The 20,000-nt window shown below is 42.0% G+C and overlaps 1 protein-coding gene across 7 annotated transcripts in view; it reads right to left on the bottom strand.

Annotated features, from left to right (window-relative positions):
* Positions 1-20,000, bottom strand: part of crocc (ciliary rootlet coiled-coil, rootletin) — a 72,503-nt gene that overhangs the window by 13,942 nt on the left and 38,561 nt on the right. For 6 of the 7 annotated variants that reach the window (XM_077229870.1, XM_077229866.1, XM_077229871.1 and 3 more), the window contains 10 exons: positions 11,341-11,484; positions 10,561-10,799; positions 9,791-9,950; positions 8,807-8,974; positions 5,982-6,417; positions 5,742-5,908; positions 2,512-2,632; positions 2,181-2,344; positions 954-1,169; positions 68-292 (listed from right to left, as the gene is read on the bottom strand). In XM_077229870.1, the coding sequence (XP_077085985.1) occupies positions 68-292; positions 954-1,169; positions 2,181-2,344; positions 2,512-2,632; positions 5,742-5,908; positions 5,982-6,417; positions 8,807-8,974; positions 9,791-9,950; positions 10,561-10,799; positions 11,341-11,484 (2,040 nt within the window). Of the gene's footprint in view, positions 1-67; positions 293-953; positions 1,170-2,180; positions 2,345-2,482; positions 2,633-5,741; positions 5,909-5,981; positions 6,418-8,806; positions 8,975-9,790; positions 9,951-10,560; positions 10,800-11,340; positions 11,485-20,000 lie in introns of those variants that run through there. The other variant, XR_013203818.1, reaches the window with a different exon arrangement.

The following is a 20,000-nucleotide window of genomic DNA, read 5'->3' on the forward strand; positions in this document are numbered from 1 at the left end:
CCGAAAAGTATTCGATTATAGATTTTCGACTCCCCACCCTAGACATCACACACACGACTCTGCAGACCTGCATCTGCCGGCGCTCGCTCTCAGCCTGGCCCAGTGTTTTCTGCAGTGTCGTCAGACGCCCCTGGGTGGCGCTGTGGGCGGCGGCGGATTCCTGCAGACTCTGGGAGAGAGCAAGCGCTCGCTCTTTCTGAGCACTCTCTCCGTCCTGAGCTTTCGCCAGCAGCGCCGTCAGTCTGTCCACCTCACGCAGGAGACCCGCCACGCGAGATTCAGCCTCCGACACCTGAAACGCATGAGCGGACATCGTTAAGTTTTTTTGTTGCTTTTAATTAAAGTTTGTAATGTGATTCACCTCATAGCTGGTTGCTTTGGTTCATGCCTTATAACACTTTGGTGCTCTTCGCGTGTCAGGTCAAAAATGACAGAAATGTATTTATTTATTTCAATGAAATTAATGTACTATATTTTAATTCGATAATGTTTTTTATTTAATATTTAGCATTTTTAGGGGATTTTATGGTACTAAATTATATGTGCACGCTATTTTCTTCTGGAAACAAACTTTTTAACATTATTTTCCTGTTATCTCTGTAAAGCTGCTTTGAAACAATCTGTGTTGTAAAAAGCGCTATATAAATAAATGTGACTTGACTTGATCTGAAAATTAAATTTCCAACTTAAACTATTGTAAATCTTAAGTTTGATCTTTTTTCAAAGACGACACATGGCAGATTATTGCAAGTGAAAAAAGTTTTAAAAAGTGAACTTAGAAAAAGTTACAGAATTTTATGTTTATTGTTATGAAAAATTTGCGAAAATACTATTTTCAATTTTGATATGAAATAAATATTTTCAAAAACATGTTTTAGTCTAAAACTGTGAGAAAATCAAATCCATAAATCTAAAGAAGTTTGAGTCTGATATGGCGGCACTGAGTTTGGCACCTGTTTGGCGGCGCTCTCGTGCCGGTCGTGAGCCGTCTGGATCTCCATCTCTCTCTCAGCCAGACTCAGCCTCAGTCTCTGCAGCTCTCCCTCCAGGCTCCGCCTCCCCAGCTCCACCCGTGTGCCCCGGCCCTCCGCCTCCTCCAGCGCCTCACGCAGCCGTCGCCGCTCCGCCTCCACACGCGCCTCGCCCGCGCGCAGCTGACTGCACTGCTCCTGCAGGGGGCGACGGCGCGGTCTTGATGCACAATTCTGATTTCTTGCCTATATAAGATTTTTTTGACCGTCCGTTTACCTGTTCTTTCAACTGTGACCCATACCAGATTCATGTGTTTACACTTGACATACTATCTGAAACGTCGCGCATGCTTAAAGCGGGTTCTTGCACAATTGGACGAACACGGAATATGCTTGATGCTAGCTCTGCGTTATATGCGAAGTTCGCTAAACATCACCATGATTTTGAGGCGGAGGACGAAAAGGGCCATCATCGCAGCTGCGCATGTGCTTCAGTTATTGTGTGCTTCAGTTATTGTGTGCTTCAGTTATTGTGTGCTTCAGTTATTGTGTGCGAGAGAGATCTCAGGACTGGTGGGAACATACAATACAAACTCATGAAAGTGCGTATCTATAGCACGAATTATATTTCTCGTGCCATTTATACGCCAAAAATAGTTTTTGTGTGCATGATACGCACTGTAAACCCCTTGGGGTTAGAGGTGTGGAGTGCCTGTGTATTACACGCCATCAAGTGCGTATCATATGCACGCAAAAACTATTTTTGGCGTATAAATGGCACGTGTAAAAAAATTTGTGCTATACGCACTTTCATGAGATCGTGGTGGGCTTTAACGAGGAGCAGTGGGTCCTTCAGGATGAGCAAGCCAACCTTTGATATGTTGTGTCAGATTGTGTCCACACTCCTCTCCTACGACGACACGGCGTTTCGTAGATGCGCGTCGGGGTTTCTCTCGTCATTAAACCGCGGAGACGTAGCCTAATGCCTCAGAAAACCCCATCGCCTGTTTACATGAGTCGCATTCGCACATATCGGATTTATTTCCACATATGAGCAGGGCTGAAACCGATCTCGAAATATCCGATGCATGCGTTTTTTCCCCGTTTACACGGTCATAGAACACATCCGATCTGCGTCACATATGAGCAAACTGGGTCACATTTCACTGACAGTGTAAACAAGGCCTCAGATCGAATAAGACTTCTGACCTCCACGCGCTTGCGCTCGGCCTCGGCGTTCAGGGAAAGTCTCTCCAGCTCTTTGATTCGCTCGTTTAGCGCTCGCCGCTCTCTCTCTCCTTTCCGCAGGGACTCGTCCTGCTCATGCAGCAGAGCTTGAGCCGACGACAGTTTTCCATCCACGCCACGCTTATCTACACACACAATCAACAAACGACTCCAGAAATGAGCGGAATCTGACAAAACCTTGCCAATCGTGATCAGAAAAACAATTCATAAAGCAAATTTTTATTTGAAAGTTTACGTGTCTGTCGTATTACAACTAGCTTTACATGTAAAGGATGGTAGTTAGATGTGTTACCCTCCTGGCACTCCTGGAGTGTGTTGTGTAGCTGAATGAGGCGCTGGTGGGCGGAGTCTCTCTCTGAGGTCACTTCCTGTAATTCCCTCTGCAGTGACCCCAGTTGACCCCGCGCCTCGTCCTGCACACATAAATCACATGCTTACTTTACAACAACAACGTGTTCTCACCCTGTCAAAACTCTCACAGCCAATCAGAAGATGTTTGATGTTAATGTTCAGTGGAGCAGGATTTTAGACCAATGAGATTTTACAGTGGGCGGAGCCTTAAATAAAAATATAATCTATAACCATAATTTTAATAGTTTAAATTTAGTTATTATAATAGTTCTAGTTGTGGTAATAGTTCTAGTTATCGTAATAGTTCTAGTTGTGGTAATAGTTCTAGTTGTGGTAATAGTTCTAGTTGTGGTAATAGTTCTAGTTGTGGTAATAGTTCTAGTTATCATAATAGTTCTAGTTGTTGTAATAGTTCTAGTTGTGGTTATAGTTCTAGTTGTTGTAATAGTTCTAGTTGTCGTAATATTTCTAGTTATGGTAATAGTTCTAGTTGTGGTAATAGTTCTAGTTATCGTAATAGTTCTAGTTGTGGTAATAGTTCTAGGTGTGGTAATAGTTCTAGTTGTGGTAATAGTTCTAGGTGTGGTAATAGTTCTAGTTGTGGTAATAGTTCTAGGTGTGGTAATAGTTCTAGTTGTGGTAATAGTTCTAGTTTGCTGTAATAGTTCTAGTTTGCTGTAATAGTTATAGTTGTCGTTATAGTTATAGTGGTTGTAATAGTTATAGTTGTCGTAATAGTTCTAGTTGTGGTAATAGTTCTAGTTGTGGTAATAGTTCTAGTTATCGTAATAGTTCTAGTTATCATAATAGTTTTAGTTGTCGTAATAGCTCTAGTTGTGGTAATAGTTCTAGTTGTGGTAATAGTTCTAGTTGTGGTAATAGTTCTAGTTATCGTAATAGTTCTAGTTATCGTAATAGTTCTAGTTGTGGTAGTAGTTCTAGTTGTGGTAATAGTTCTAGTTGTGGTAATAGTTCTAGTTGTGGTAATAGTTCTAGTTGTGGTAGTAGTTCTAGTTATCGTAATAGTTCTAGTTGTGGTAATAGTTCTAGTTGTGGTAATAGTTCTAGTTGTGGTAGTAGTTCTAGTTGTGGTAATAGTTCTAGTTGTGGTAATAGTTCTAGGTGTGGTAATAGTTCTAGTTGTCGTAATAGTTCTAGTTGTGGTAATAGTTCTAGTTGTGGTAATAGTTCTAGTTGTGGTAGTAGTTCTAGTTGTGGTAGTAGTTCTAGTTATCGTAATAGTTCTAGTTGTGGTAATAGTTCTAGTTGTGGTAGTAGTTCTAGTTGTGGTAATAGTTCTAGGTGTGGTAGTAGTTCTAGTTGTGGTAATAGTTCTCGTTGTTGTAATAGTTCTAGTTGTGGTAATAGTTCTAGTTGTGGTAATAGTTCTAGTTGTTGTAATAGTTCTAGTTGTGGTAATAGTTCTAGTTGTGGTAATAGTTCTAGGTGTGGTAATAGTTCTAGTTGTGGTAATAGTTCTAGTTGTGGTAATAGTTCTAGGTGTGGTAATAGTTCTAGTTATCGTAATAGTTCTAGTTGTGGTAATAGTTCTAGTTGTGGTAATAGTTCTGGTTGTCGTAATAGTTCTAGGTAATAGTTCTAGTTGTGGTAATAGTTCTAGGTGTGGTAATAGTTCTAGTTGTGGTAATAGTTCTAGGTGTGGTAATAGTTCTAGTTGTGGTAATAGTTCTAGGTGTGGTAATAGTTCTAGGTGTGGTAATAGTTACAGTTTTGGTAATAGTTCTAGTTGTGGTAATAGTTCTAGTTGTGGTAATAGTTCTAGTTGTGGTAGTAGTTCTAGTTATCGTAATAGTTCTAGTTGTGGTAATAGTTCTAGTTGTGGTAATAGTTCTGGTTGTCGTAATAGTTCTAGGTAATAGTTCTAGTTGTGGTAATAGTTCTAGTTGTGGTAATAGTTCTAGTTGTGGTAGTAGTTCTAGTTGTGGTAATAGTTCTAGGTGTGGTAGTAGTTCTAGTTGTGGTAATAGTTCTCGTTGTTGTAATAGTTCTAGTTGTGGTAATAGTTCTAGTTGTGGTAATAGTTCTAGGTGTGGTAATAGTTCTAGTTGTGGTAATAGTTCTAGTTGTGGTAATAGTTCTAGTTGTGGTAATAGTTCTAGTTGTGGTAATAGTTCTAGTTGTGGTAATAGTTATAGTTGTCGTAATAGTTCTAGTTGTGGTAATAGTTCTAGTTGTGGTAATAGTTCTGGTTGTCGTAATAGTTCTAGGTAATAGTTCTAGTTGTGGTAATAGTTCTAGTTGTGGTAATAGTTCTAGTTGTGGTAGTAGTTCTAGTTGTGGTAATAGTTCTAGGTGTGGTAGTAGTTCTAGTTGTGGTAATAGTTCTCGTTGTTGTAATAGTTCTAGTTGTGGTAATAGTTCTAGTTGTGGTAATAGTTCTAGGTGTGGTAATAGTTCTAGTTGTGGTAATAGTTCTAGTTGTGGTAATAGTTCTAGTTGTGGTAATAGTTCTAGTTGTGGTAATAGTTCTAGGTGTGGTAATAGTTCTAGTTGTCGTAATAGTTCTAGTTGTGGTAATAGTTCTAGTTGTGGTAATAGTTCTAGTTGTGGTAATAGTTCTAGGTGTGGTAATAGTTCTAGTTGTGGTAATAGTTATAGTTGTGGTAATAGTTCTAGTTGTGGTAATAGTTCTAGGTGTGGTAATAGTTCTAGTTGTGGTAATAGTTCTAGGTGTGGTAATAGTTCTAGGTGTGGTAATAGTTACAGTTTTGGTAATAGTTCTAGTTGTGGTAATAGCTCTAGTTGTGGTAATAGTTCTAGGTGTGGTAGTAGTTCTAGTTGTGGTAATAGTTCTAGTTGTTGTAATAGTTCTAGTTGTGGTAATAGTTCTAGTTGTGGTAATAGTTCTAGTTGTGGTAATAGTTCTAGTTGTGGTAATAGTTCTAGGTGTGGTATTAGTTATAGTTGTGGTAATAGTTCTAGTTGTGGTAATAGTTCTAGGTGTGGTAATAGTTCTAGGTGTGGTAATAGTTACAGTTTTGGTAATAGTTCTAGTTGTGGTAATAGTTCTAGTTGTGGTAATAGTTCTAGTTGTGGTAATAGTTCTAGTTGTCGTAATAGTTCTAGTTGTCGTAATAGTTATAATTGTGGTAATAGTTATAATGGTTTTGGTAATAGTTATAGTTGTAGTTCTGGCATTAGTAGCATTACTCTGTCTCTCTGAGTCTCGCGCAGCTCCTGTAGGAAGTCTCTGAGGCCGCTGCGCAGGGTTTCGGGGTCGAGCTCGGGCAGGGCGACGGGCAGCGGGGCGTCGGCCCTCTCTGGAGACACCGGCCTCAGCATGATGGTGTTATCAGGAGTCACGTGGCCTGCCGCATCTGGCAGACAGCAGAGAAAGGGTTGAGAAAAAGTAGAACTCAAACACAACTTTCTTTAGAAAGCAAATCTGACCTTTGGGTGGCGACAGCGAGCAGTGCAGCGGAGACACGCTCCTATGGCGAGACATCATCCCTGAGCTCAGAGAGGAAGGGGAGGAGCCTACCGGGCTCCGCCCCCTGCTGCTGCTCCGCCCACTGGCCCCGATGCCCAGTGTGCGCGTGAGAGCCGACTGCAGGCTGCTCATCCTGAACTCCAGATCCCTGCGCCCCGCCTCCGCTCGCGATAGCTCCGCCTCCGTCGCAGCCAGACGGCCCTGGGCATCACTCAGCTGCAGCTGCATCTGCGCAGACGCATCCAAGGTCGATTGTGCGCGAACGGAGAGGTTACGTGCCTCATCCTGAAGCTTCTTCTCACAGCCGCGAGCGTCCTGTAGCTGAGACGTTAACTCTCGCTCGCGACTGCGCCAGCACAACTCGCTCTCGCTCACACGCCTCTGTAGAGAAGACAGCTGGAGACAGACAGACCGGGTGAGACATCGTTTTAATTCAGTTTAATTTAAAGGGGATAGTTCACCCAAAAATGAGAATTAGCCCATGATTTCCTCACCACTCAAGTCATATATCAAGTCATACTCAAGTCATATATCAAGTCATACTCAAGTCAAGTCATACTCAACTCACTTTTATGATGTATAGATGATAGATGCACTTTTATGATGGACAGATGCAATTTTATGATGAATAGATGCACTTTTATGATGGATAGATGCACTTTTATGATGGATAGATGCACTTTTATGATGGACAGATGCACTTTTATGATGGACAGATGTACTTTTATGATGGACAGATGCACTTTTATGATGGACAGATGTACTTTTATGATGGATAGATGCACTTTTATGATGGACAGATGCACTTTTATGATGAATAGATGCACTTTTATGATGGATAGATGCACTTTTATGATGGACAGATGCACTTTTATGATGGACAGATGCACTTTTATGATGGACAGATGCACTTTTATGATGGACAGATGCACTTTTATGATGAATAGATGCACTTTTATGATGGACAGATGCACTTTTATGATGAATAGATGCACTTTTATGATGGATAGATGCACTTTTATGATGGACAGATGCACTTTTATGATGGACAGATGCACTTTTATGATGGACAGATGCACTTTTATGATGGATAGATGCACTTTTATGATGGACAGATGCACTTTTATGATGGACAGATGCACTTTTATGATGGACAGATGCACTTTTATGATGGATAGATGCACTTTTATGATGGACAGATGCACTTTTATGATGGACAGATGCACTTTTATGATGGACAGATGCACTTTTATGATGGACAGATGCACTTTTATGATGGATAGATGCACTTTTATGATGGACAGATGCACTTTTATGATGAATAGATGCACTTTTATGATGGATAGATGCACTTTTATGATGGATAGATGCACTTTTATGATGGACAGATGCACTTTTATGATGGACAGATGCACTTTTATGATGGACAGATGCACTTTTATGATGGATAGATGCACTTTTATGATGGACAGATGCACTTTTATGATGGACAGATGCACTTTTATGATGGACAGATGCACTTTTATGATGGATAGATGCACTTTTATGATGGACAGATGCACTTTTATGATGGACAGATGCACTTTTATGATGGACAGATGCACTTTTATGATGGACAGATGCACTTTTATGATGGATAGATGCACTTTTATGATGGACAGATGCACTTTTATGATGAATAGATGCACTTTTATGATGGATAGATGCACTTTTATGATGGATAGATGCACTTTTATGATGGACAGATGCACTTTTATGATGGACAGATGCACTTTTATGATGGATAGATGCACTTTTATGATGGATAGATGCACTTTTATGATGGACAGATGCACTTTTAAGATGGATAGATGCACTTTTATGATGGACAGATGCACTTTTAAGATGGATAGATGCACTTTTATGATGGACAGATGCACTTTTATGATGGATAGATGCACTTTTAAGATGGATAGATGCACTTTTATGAGGGACAGATGCACTTTTATGATGGATAGATGCACTTTTATGATGGACAGATGCACTTTTATGATGGATAGATGCACTTTTATGATGGATAGATGCACTTTTATGATGGACAGATGCACTTTTATGATGGACAGATGCACTTTTATGATGGACAGATTCACTTTTATGATGAAGAGATGCACTTTTATGATGAATAGATGCACTTTTATGATGGACAGATGCACTTTTATGATGGACAGATGCACTTTTATGATGAAGAGATGCACTTTTATGATGAATAGATGCACTTTTATGATGGACAGATGCACTTTTATGATGGACAGATGCACTTTTATGATGAAGAGATGCACTTTTATGATGAATAGATGCACTTTTATGATGGACAGATGCACTTTTATGATGGACAGATGCACTTTTATGATGAAGAGATGCACTTTTATGATGAATAGATGCACTTTTATGATGGACAGATGCACTTTTATGATGGACAGATGCACTTTTATGATGGACAGATGCACTTTTATGATGGATAGATGCACTTTTATGATGGATAGATGCACTTTTATGATGGATAGATGCACTTTTATGATGGACAGATGCACTTTTATGGACTTCAAAACAGAAACAGTCATTCACTCCCATTATAAAGCTTGGAAGAGCCAGGACATTTTTTAATATAACTCTAGATTGTATTCGTCTGAAAGAAGAATGTCATATACACCTAGGATGACTTGAGGGAGAGTAAATCATGGGCTAATTTTCATTTTTAGGGGTGAATTATCCCTTTAAATCTGTAATTAATTGTATGAGATCTCACCTCTTTCTGAAGAGTGTTTCTGCTAGTTTCTGTTTCGGCGAGTCTCTGTTTGAGCGAGATCAGTTCTCTCGCTCGCTCCTCGTCCTTCTGCTCCTCCGCGGATAAACGCATCTGCAGTTCAGTCGTCAGCTTAGCCGTCTGCTCGCGCTCGGCATCCACAACTTTCACCTGACAGCAGAGTCATACATGTCAAACCACAGATCTTCATCCTCACTCTAAACCAGGGGTGGGGAACGTTGATCCTGGAGGGCCATTGTCCTGCAGAGTTTAGCTCCAACCCTGAAAAAAACACTCACCTGCCTGTAACTTTAGCAATCCTGAAGACCTTGATCAGCTTCAGGTGTGTTTAATTAGGGTTGGAGCTAAACTCTGCAGGACAATGGCCCTCCAGGATCAACGTTCCCCACCCCTGCTCTAAACCAAGCAGAACCTCCCAGTCTCTCTCTCTCCCTCAACTCTGAAGAGACTTAAACTGCAGTTCCTCCACTGGCCACTAGAGGCCGGCTGCAGAAGAGACTCAATCCCATAAACCCCCATGTTAAAATGCCCAACTTTAACGCAGAAAAAACATGTTTACATTCTGGTGCAAAAAGTGGTTTTGGTCTATATAGCTAATATTGCTCTTCATGACGACTGTGAGGGGGTGAATTTTTTTAATTTTTATAACTCATCCGTTTAAATTATATTAAGCCTTAAAGTTCTGCATAATTAAAGGCGTGGCCACTTGAGTGACAGGTGGATTGCCGCTGATGTCACTACTAGCCATTTGTCTGCTAGCGTTAGCATCACGTCACCTCAGCTAATCACCCTCACCGCACATTTTCCATTTATCTGGGAGTGATACGATACCAAGATGCGATGCTGGCTCAGCCCACTTTGGGATTAAGAAATGCTCTTCAGAATCACTACGGGTGACGTCACGCACACTACGAATATATTTTACAGTCTATGCTCTTAACGCTCACGAGTTGGCCTCAGTCTGACCTGTCTGCGCAGATCCTGAAGTTCCCTGCGCGCCTCCAGTCGGGATTTCTCCACCTCACGCAGACACAAGCGCAGATCTGACACCTCCGTCTGCGCAGACGCCAGACTCTCCTCCAGCAGACACACTTTCTGTTCCTTCTCCTCACACACACGCTTCACGCTGAACACAAAGCACAGTCCCTCCAATCAGCACTGCAGAAAGAACCTCATCTGCATGGTCATTTGCATACTGTTCTAAATAGTATATTTGTTTTTTTTAAATTCTTCATTAGAATGGTACAAAACTTGGTAAAGAATCGTTTGGTACTGCAGCCGAACGCAGCTAATTTTTTGAGATAACCCAAATCTGGAACCGTTTTAGGGTAAAACGTGTTTTTGAAAATACATTTCATATAAAATTGAAAATAGTATTTTTGCACATTTTTCATAACAATAAACGTAAATTTCTGTAACTTAAAAAAAATTCACTTCAGCAATAATCTGCCAAGTGTCGTCTTTGAAAAGAGATCAAACTTCAGTCTGACGCTCTAAAGCATTCACGATTTAAGACAGTTCAAGTTGGAAATGTAATTTTCAGGTCTATGCTCAAAAAGTGAATAAATGGATTATAAATACAGCGTAAATATAATTTAGTACCATAAAATCCAAAATATTAAATAAAAAACATTATTGAACTAAAATATATTACATTCATTGAAATAATAAAATTTAAATAAAAAAATGAATTTGTCATTTTTGACCGACACGCGGAGACACTCTTTGTCAGTCACCTGATCCTCTCGCTCTCTGCCGCTCTCAGTGCTTCCCTCAGCTGCACGTTTGATTGGCTGAGAGCATCCCTCTCCTTGGTGACATCACTAAGAGAGCGCCGTAGCTCCGCCCCCTCTTGCCTAAGCCCCTCCCCCGCCTCCCGTATCTGGCACAAACGTTTATCCATCTCTAGGAGATCTCTCCTGGCGCTGTCCCGGCTCTCCTCGCTGGACGACAGCAGCGCACGACACTCCTCCAACTACACAAGGGAAAAAACACATTTTAAAGCTGCGTTCTGTAATATTTAGGAGGATCTGTTGACAGAAATGCAATATCATATACATAACTATGTTTTCAGTGGTGTATAAAGACCTTACATAATGAAGCGTTATGTGTTCATGATGTTAGAATGAGCCGTTCCTGTCTACACACACCGCGGATCTCCTTACATCCACATGTTTCTACGGTGGCCCTGAACGGACAATCGCGTTTCCTCGCCATGTTGTTTTTCGTGTAAAGAAGCTGTTAAAGTCAGCGAATAAAACACTGACACACTGATGAACAAGTAACAATAATATTCACAATAATATATCGTTTAACTGAATAATTAAGTAAACATAATTTCTTAATTTATCTTTGTAAAGAAACCTGATTGTTTATCTGGCTACTCTCTGCTGTCTCAGACGACGACATCACTTCCTGTCGGCCACCGTAACTTCTGTTGGGTGAAGTTCACAACCTCACCACTAGATGCTGCTAAAATTACACACTGCACCTTTAATAGCAATAACGCTTCTGACCTCTCTGAGCGCTGTGTCAGCTCGCGTCTGCTGGTCTGCGCAGCTCTCCTGCAGTCTGCGCAGCTCTCGATCGTGTGCGCCGGCTGCGTCCTGAAGTTCACTGCGCAGCTCCAGCAGTTCTGCGTTTAGAGACGCAACCGCAGCCTAACGACAAAACAAAACACTCACTTATTAGAGAGACAAAGCTACAACACTTTAATATAAAACAATTAAGCCAACGACACATTAGCCATGTTTCCTTCCACGTATTTTTGTGCGAATTTTGAGAAACAGTGCTGCATGGAATGCGCATAAAATCTTAAAATGCACATTAAAAGTTTTAAACTAATTTTTTATTCAATAAAAATAGACATGCGCATTAACTACGATTAGTGCTGTGCAAGGATTAATCGCATCCAAAATTAAAGTTTGTGTTTACATAATATGTGTGTACTTTGTGTACTAATTATTTAGTATATACACACACATGCATGTATACATTTAAGAAAAATTTTATTTAAATATCAAAATGTATATTTATATATAATACAAGTTATATATAACACGATCAGAGCTGCACAAGTCTGGATAAATTGAGAATCACGATTGTTTTGTTTCAAATAAAGATCAAAATTCTACCACGATTCTGAACAGACAACTAAATAAAATGCTATAAATTACTGTAAATTACTACAGGTTCTGACAAAATATGAATTGCTGCAGTCTGTTCAAAAATGTTTAATTAATCAGAATGAATATTACAAAAAAAACATGTTGAGTGAATGATTCAATGAAAGACTTCACTTGTTTCATTACTGGATGAATCAGTGTTTTTGAACGAATCTCTTGATTGAATGATTTAATGACTCAATAATAAAAGACTTTAGGCTTGTTCGAGATGCATCGGCGTATGACATCAAAGTACAGCGAGACCGAGAGAGCAAACGACTCCTTGTGCTATTGAATCGCTCTCGCGGTACTTGATATCAAACGGCGTTGTGTCTGTGCAGCGCTAATGCATCTCGAACAAGCCTTTTTGTTGTTTTATTGCTGGATGAATCAGCGTTTTTGAACGAATCTCTTGAGTGAATGATTCAATGACTCAATAATAATAATTATAATAATATATATAATAATAATAATAGTTCCCTTTCAAGGGAACTCGAGCTGCGTCAAACGCTGTGGGAACGCCCCTGCGTTGTGCGTCATGAAGCACGTATGGAATCAGCCCAATGGAGAGATGGAACGTCATAGGCGGGTGACGTCATCGACCAGGAAACTATAAAGCACCCCATAAACACAAGCGCAACAGCTTTCTGTGCCTTCAGTCGCGCTATATGTGAATCTGTCCCTGTGTGAATATTGTCTGTCTTTACATACTCTGCACCACACAAACAATTTATATATATATATATATATATATATATTAAGAGAGATATGGCGAACGAACAGCAGTTTAGGAAGTGTGTCACCTCCCTGCTCGCGTTATTTTACGAGTGGGGATACACACGTTCTTTGTGTTGTTTGTTTGGGAGTGCAGTATGCCCATTCAGCTCTCGAGGGAGCTGATTGTGAGCATTGCGAGCGTCTGCCATTAAGGACGCTCCGCTCCCGCCGGGCGCTCTTCGAGGAGAGCGGTTCGGTGCGCGCTCCCTGCGGTTCGGGTCCCGCTCTTGCCGAGGCAGAGCGACGACGCGTATCGTGGGGATCGCAGATGGATCTCTCAGCGGGGTTAGAGACGGGCTCTGCCTTATCTCTCCCTTCACCTGTGCGATCCAGTGCCTGAGTCACGTGTTCGGAAGCACACGCTGCGGTTTCTTCCGCTCGGGCTGAGGCACCAGTTATAAATGAGGGAGATGTGGAGGATTCGCCACCTTACACTCCCGAAAGTGATGAGCTAGTGGAGGTATTAACAAGAGCTGTAGAAAAACTCAGCATTGTATGGCCAGTGACTAGACAGGAGCCTGTTTCTAAATCAAAATTAGATGAGAGATTTTTGCCGTCACGAGTGCAACCTCCACGCCGGTGCTTGCCGTTTTTCCCCGATCTCCACACTGAGGTGTCGAAATCGTGGAAAAAACCGGTGTCATATAGAGTGTTTAGTCCCCAGACTTCAACATATTCTAATATTGTGGGGGCAAAATCATATGGTTATTCGGCTATGCCTCGCATGGAAGAGACGCTTGCGAGTTTTCTCTCCCTCGAGGCTGCGTCATCTGTTAAGGCACCGGCATTACCCACCTAGCCTCTTAGAAATATTTCGGTTTTTGTGGGTAAAGCGTATTCGGCGGCGGGTCAGGCTGCGTCATGTCTGCATACTATGTCTATTATGCAGGCATACCAGGCTGACCTGCTGAGGGACGTGAGTGAGAGTGAGGAGGTCAGTGCTGACGTGGTTCGCGAACTGCGTCAGGCTGCTGATTTATCCCTGCGCGCAACCAGAGAGTCGGCCAAGCTAGTGGGTCGATCTATGGCAGCTCTGGTGGCAGCAGAAAGACATCTGTGGTTAAATCAGACAAATATAAAAGAAAAAGAAAAAGCTTTCCTTTTAGACACTCCTCTCTCCCCCCTGGGTTTATTTGACGATGATGTAAATTCTGTCATCGATAAATTCCAGGAGAAGGAAAAGCAAACAACAGCTTTTAAGAAATTTCTCCCTTTAAAAATTCATGTCCCTGGGGCTGCTGAGCGGGAGCAGCCCCGGCCGACTGCGAGCTCATCATATAGGGCGCTGAAGCAGAGTGTCGCGTCTCGTGCTCCCCCTGCTGGACAGTGGGCTCAGCCGCGGCACTCTCAGCCGAAATCTCCCAGTAATAGAACTGATCTGAGGACAGTTATATTAGCTAAGAAGGCTTCGGCTAAGAAGAAGTCCTGGCCCCACGGCGCGCAGGACACTGAGGGTGGTCCCCACCGAGGCGGAAAGGTGTTCACCTCTTTCTACGGTGCCCATTCTTCCTTGGTGCCCTCAGGGGCCCGTTCTGCCAACCCCATCTTCATGCCGGGGCGCAGACGGTCCCAGCAAGCGATTTCCCGAGGGACGCTCGCTCCCTCTGAGGAGGGTTTCAGAGCGGTTAGACCAATTGTTCCCTGCCGGTGTGCCGTTACAGGGCGCTACGTTTGCTGCTCAAGTTACACCAGAGGCCAGTCTCGAGAGACTGGTACCCTTAGTAGAATTTCTGGCAGAGTGGAAAAGCCTTCCAAAAATATCTCATTGGGTCCTGCAGACAATAGAAAGGGATTATGCTATCCAATTCAGGTGTCGTCCACCAAGATTCAGAGGGGTTCTGCCTACAGTGGTGGGCCCCGAGCAGGCTCTGGTTATGGAACAAGAGGTGAAAGCACTCCTTCAAAAGGAGGCTATAGAACGGGTTCCTCCTCCCAGTGTGGAGTCAGGCTATTACAGCCGATATTTCATCGTTCCAAAATAGGATGGGGGGTTGCGTCCAATTTTAGACCTGCGCCTATTGAATCGCTCGGTAGGGAAGCCAAAATTCAAGATGCTCTCTATCAAGCAGATCGTGTCACAAATCAGATCCGAGGACTGGTCTGTCACGATAGATCTAAGGGACGCGTACTTCCACATTTCCATCCTTCCACAACACAGGAAGTTCCTGAGATTCGCCTTCGGGGGCGAGGTGTACCAGCACAGGGTTCTTCCGTTTGGCCTAGCTTTATCTCCCCGCACTTTCACGAAATGCATGGACGCAGCACTAGTGCCTCTGAGGCTTCAGGGTGTTCGTGTCCTCAATTACATAAACGATTGGTTGATTTTAGCTCAGACAGAGCAGATGGCGGTTCGACATTGAGATGTCGTTCTCGTTCATATCAGGAAGTTGGGGTTGAGGCTTAACGCAAAGAAAAGTGTATTATCTCCTCAGAAGACCACTTTTCTGGGTGTCGTTTGGGTTTCGATGCAGGCGCGACTCGCTCCGACCCGCATCATTTCGATTCTCTCAGCTGTGAAACAAGTAAAGCTAGGCCAGCTACTTAATGTAAAACAGTTTTAGAGACTGTCGGGTCTGATGGCAGCAGCGTCCGACGTTATACCTTGCGGCCTGTTGTACATGAGATCGCTACAGTGGTGGCTCAGGACCAAGGGATTCTCCCCGAGGGGAAATCCGCTCCGCACGGTCAAAGTCATGTGTTAGTTCAGTCAGACAACATGTTGGTGGTCTCTTATATAAATCATCAGGGGGGCCTGCGGTTTCGCCGGCTTTACAAGTTGGCCCGTCAGATCCTCCTGTGGTCCCAAGGGAGGTTACTATTTCTGAGAGCAATGTATCTTCCTGGGTATTTGAATGTGGTAGCAGACTCCCTGTCGAGACAGGGGCCGAGGCCGGAGGATTGGAGACTCCATCCCGAGGTGATGGAGCTCCTTTGGTTGAGTTTCGGTCGCGCCGAGGTGGACCTATTCGCTTCCAAGGAGACCACGCATTGTCATCTGTGGTTTTCCATCAGCCATCCAGCCCCTCTGGGGTTGGACGCTATGGTGCAGCCGTGGCCGAGGTCACGTCTGTTCGCCTTTCCCCCGATTGCTCTGCTACCTGGAGTTCTGGAGAGGGTTCGCCGGGACAGGGTCAGCCTACTATTAGTAGCCCCGTTCTGGCCGGCCCGAGTATGGTCTGCGGACCTCATTTCTCTCCTGGACGGCTCTCCCTTGGAGCTCCCGGTCAGGAGGGATCTACTCTCTCAGGCGGGCAGCATGATATTTCACCCCCGCCCAGTATTGTGGGCTTGGCCTCTGAGGGGGCCCAGCTCATGAACTCTGGTCTCTCAACCGAGGTTGTTGAGACCATTCTTCACTCCAGAGCTCCATCCACGAGGAAGTTTTATGCCTTGAAGTGGAAACTCTTCACTTCTTGGTGTGGAGAGCACCTGCAGGACCCAGTTAACTCTCTGGGGTCGAGAAACGCGCCGGCGCGTTTTGCTGTTTTTTTTCCACATAGCAGCAACATAGACTTAAAATACTCCGTCATTTTTGGTCATATAAATAAAATCAACACATGATTATAAACTATAGAGGGTCTTCTTTTTTTTGTGTACACTCACATTAACATCAAAACCGTGTGCTTTTGTAAAATGAAGAAAATAAACAGGGTGTGCTTTCTGCCTCTCTGTCTCCGTTAAAAAAATTTCTGGTGCACGTCTCTAAACTTAAACAAAGCTCAGCGAATACTATTCACACAAGCACGAGCAATATATCTTTATTATCATTTAAGTTTGTACTTTTAAAATATCTAATTCAAAACTAAAATAAATATTCTCTGTTTATGTAATCTATTAAAAAAGAGAGAGGTGTCAGCCGATCTCATTATCGTTCTCTCAGCTCATTATTCTGCTAATCTGACACGCCCACGGAGAGCGCGCGGTATTCAAACGCAAATGATCTGAAGCAACACATGCAAAGTGTCAACGCCCCTCATAAACGCGATGACACAACAAATGTAATCATCAGATTAATGTACCCTATTTCTTCTTGCGAGGCTGTGTGAGGAATAATCCTGGGACATTTACCTCAGAACATGTACTGTTTTTTTTTCATTTCGAGGAGCAACGGATCCATCTGATAAGTAAGTTTTTTTTTTATTATTGTTCTAATCGCGATATCATAGTGTATGTAAACCGCAAAAAGACTGTTTAAATATGAATCGCGTCTGTGTGTGTGTGAATGAATGAACTGAACAGTTTTTACCAAACCCTATTGCTATACTGAGATGAGTGAAAATCGACTGAAATATGTTGAAATAACGTTAAAATGTCTTTGTATTAGCTACGTATTAAACTGCAAATTAATATGTATGCCCTAATAGGCTCATAAAAACAAAAAACGACATGCCTATGTTACAGACGAAATATGAAAGACAACATTTCGTCGACTAGTTTTGGATAGATTATTAACTGTTTACTGTAAACTAGACTATAGACTACTGCCACATTGAATAAGCTTTTGTTCACCAATTTCTGCTCAAATGTTAAATATATTAGGCTATGTTTGTTTTGTCAAAAATAAAGTCATCAACTAGGATGCTATTATAGTGTTTGTTCCAATGTAGGCTTTATTCAAACTAATGAATCCTTAACTTTGAAATATGTATGATAAAATGTATACTTTAGTTTTTACAAAGAAATATGAAATATCCATCTGAGAAGTAAGTTTTTTTATTAGTGTTCTAATTGCGATATCATAGTGTATGTAAACTGCAAAAAGACTGTTTAAATATGAATCGCGTCTGTGTGTGAATGAATGAACTGAACAGTTTTTACCAAACCCTATTGCTATTCTGAGATGAGGGAAAATCGACTGAAATATGTTGAAATAACGTTAAAATGTCTTTGTATTAGCAACGTATTAAACTGCAAATTAATATTTATATGCCCTAATATAGGCTATCATAAAAACAACAAACGATATGCCTATGTTACAGAAGAAATATGAAAGACAACATTTCGTTGACTAGTTTTTGGATAGATTATTAACTGTTTACTGTAGCCTAAACTATAGACTACTGCCACATTGAATAAGCTTTTGTTCACCAATTTCTGCTCAAATGTTAAATATATTAGGCTATATAAATATATAGGAATCCTTAACTTTGAAATATGTATGATAAAATGTATACTTTAGTTTTTACAAAGAAATATTACACTTGAAATATTGTTATGTTAATTGTTGCTGTAATTGTAACCTTTTTAATAAAATAGCAAATAATATATTTACAAGGTAGATGTAAACAAAATCTTAAAAGGTCAATATAAGCCTTCTCTTCAAATTATTTGTATTGTGTTTTATTAGTGACAAATTTGGGGAGAGGATACATATCCAAAACTTTCTGAAAATACAGTATGAGAATTAACTACACAATTACTAGAAATGTTCACCTTGGATATTATACAATTTGCAAGCAAAAATACAAGTGGAAAAATACTATTTTTTTATAGATGTTTCCAACTGTGAACCAATTTTGTAGTATATATACACATTTCTTTTCTTGTGTCCTTGTATTCTTTCTTGTGGCTCAGTGACACACCTGTGAAAAGCTCATTATGCAGGCTCATTAAGCAGGTCTTTTGTCTTCACAGGTGTGAATCAGACCATTATACATGAGTCACGCCCATTTCGCATATTGCCTTTCCAAACAAAAAGTGTTTTACTAAATTTAAATCAATTTATTGTTTTATGTGAATGATTTGGAAGGATGATTTTCAGATCATTTTGAAGCAAAAATCCTAGGCGAGAACATCCATTAGTCAAAAGTCTTGTGGACACATATTTAGTATGTGTTTTGTGGCCTTATTTCAGAGACTTTAAGTTTTAGTTTTTTCAATAACCATGCATAAACAATATTCTCTAACATGTACATACATCTTGCTAACATATTATGGTAGCCCTGTTTGTGCTATATAGAGTGAATTTACACCTTTGCCATTAACATGTTTATAAATAACTGAAAAAAGCACAAATGTTAGAGCATGTCAGAACACCTCCAGGACCCCAAAAACACATAGGACCCCAGAGGGTTAACTGCCCAGTGGGTGCAGTGCTGGAATTCCTGCAGGAGCGCTTTTCCACAGGGCTATCCCCCTCCACACTAAAGGTGTATGTGGCGGCACTGGCTGCTTACCACGTCCCTTTCAGTGGATTTTCTCTTGGGAGACACCCGCTTATAACTCATTTCCTTCGTGGCACACTGAGGCTGAGGCCAGCGGTTCGTACGAGGGTGCCGGCCTGGGATCTGGCCATCGTATTAGAAGGTCTTTCCCTAGCTCCTCTTGAACCTATCGAAGAAGTTCCTGAGAAGTTTCTCACGTTTAAGACTATCTTTCTTCTTGCTATCTCCTCACTAAAGAGAATCGGAGATTTGCAGGCTCTGTCGGTTTCACCCTCGTGCCTGGAATTTTCGCCTGGCATGGTTAAGGCTTTTCTGCATCCTAGACCAGGTTACGTTCCCAAGGTCCCTACTAATGTTGTTAGACCTACAGTTCTGCAGGCCTTTTATCCTCCTCCATTTCTGTCGTCTGACCAGGAGAAACTTAATTTACTCTGCCCTGTTAGGGCGTTAGACGCCTATGTCCACAGAACTGCCCTGTGGAGGAAGTCAGAACAACTATTTGTGTGCTTTCGGCCACCCAAGAAGGGGTGTCCCGCGTCTAAACAGAGAATGAGCAAGTGGGTGGTCGAGGCTATCTCAGTTGCCTATGAGTCGGCTGGTCAGCCTTCACCTTTGGCTGTACGAGCCCACTCTACCAGGAGTATGGCGGCTTCTAAAGACTTACTGTCAGGAGTTTCCCTCAGTGACGTTTGTGATGCGGCTGGATGGTCTTCACCGCATACTTTCATTAAGTTCTACGACCTAGACTTAAGTTCTACCCCTGGGGCACAGGTGCTCTCATCCTCTGTGTCTCATCCTCTGTGCGCTAGTTCTCACATGGCGGTCACTTGGTCCTATAGCGTGGGTATTAGCGTTCCCACAGCGTTTGACGCAGCTCGAGTTCCCTTGAAAGGGAACGTCTCGGTTACGTATGTAACCCTAGCTCCCTGATAGGGAACGAGACGCTGCGTCATTCCACCATACTCCCGGCATTCCCGCTAGCGCTTCCTTCAGGCCTATCAGAAGCTGTTGCGCTTGTGTTTATGGGGTGCTTTATAGTTTCCTGGTCGATGACGTCACCCGCCTATGACG

This window comes from Siphateles boraxobius, unplaced genomic scaffold (genome assembly GCF_051911475.1).
Source record: "Siphateles boraxobius isolate OS27281-9 unplaced genomic scaffold, OSU_SipBor_1 136, whole genome shotgun sequence".
NCBI lineage: Eukaryota > Metazoa > Chordata > Actinopteri > Cypriniformes > Leuciscidae > Siphateles > Siphateles boraxobius.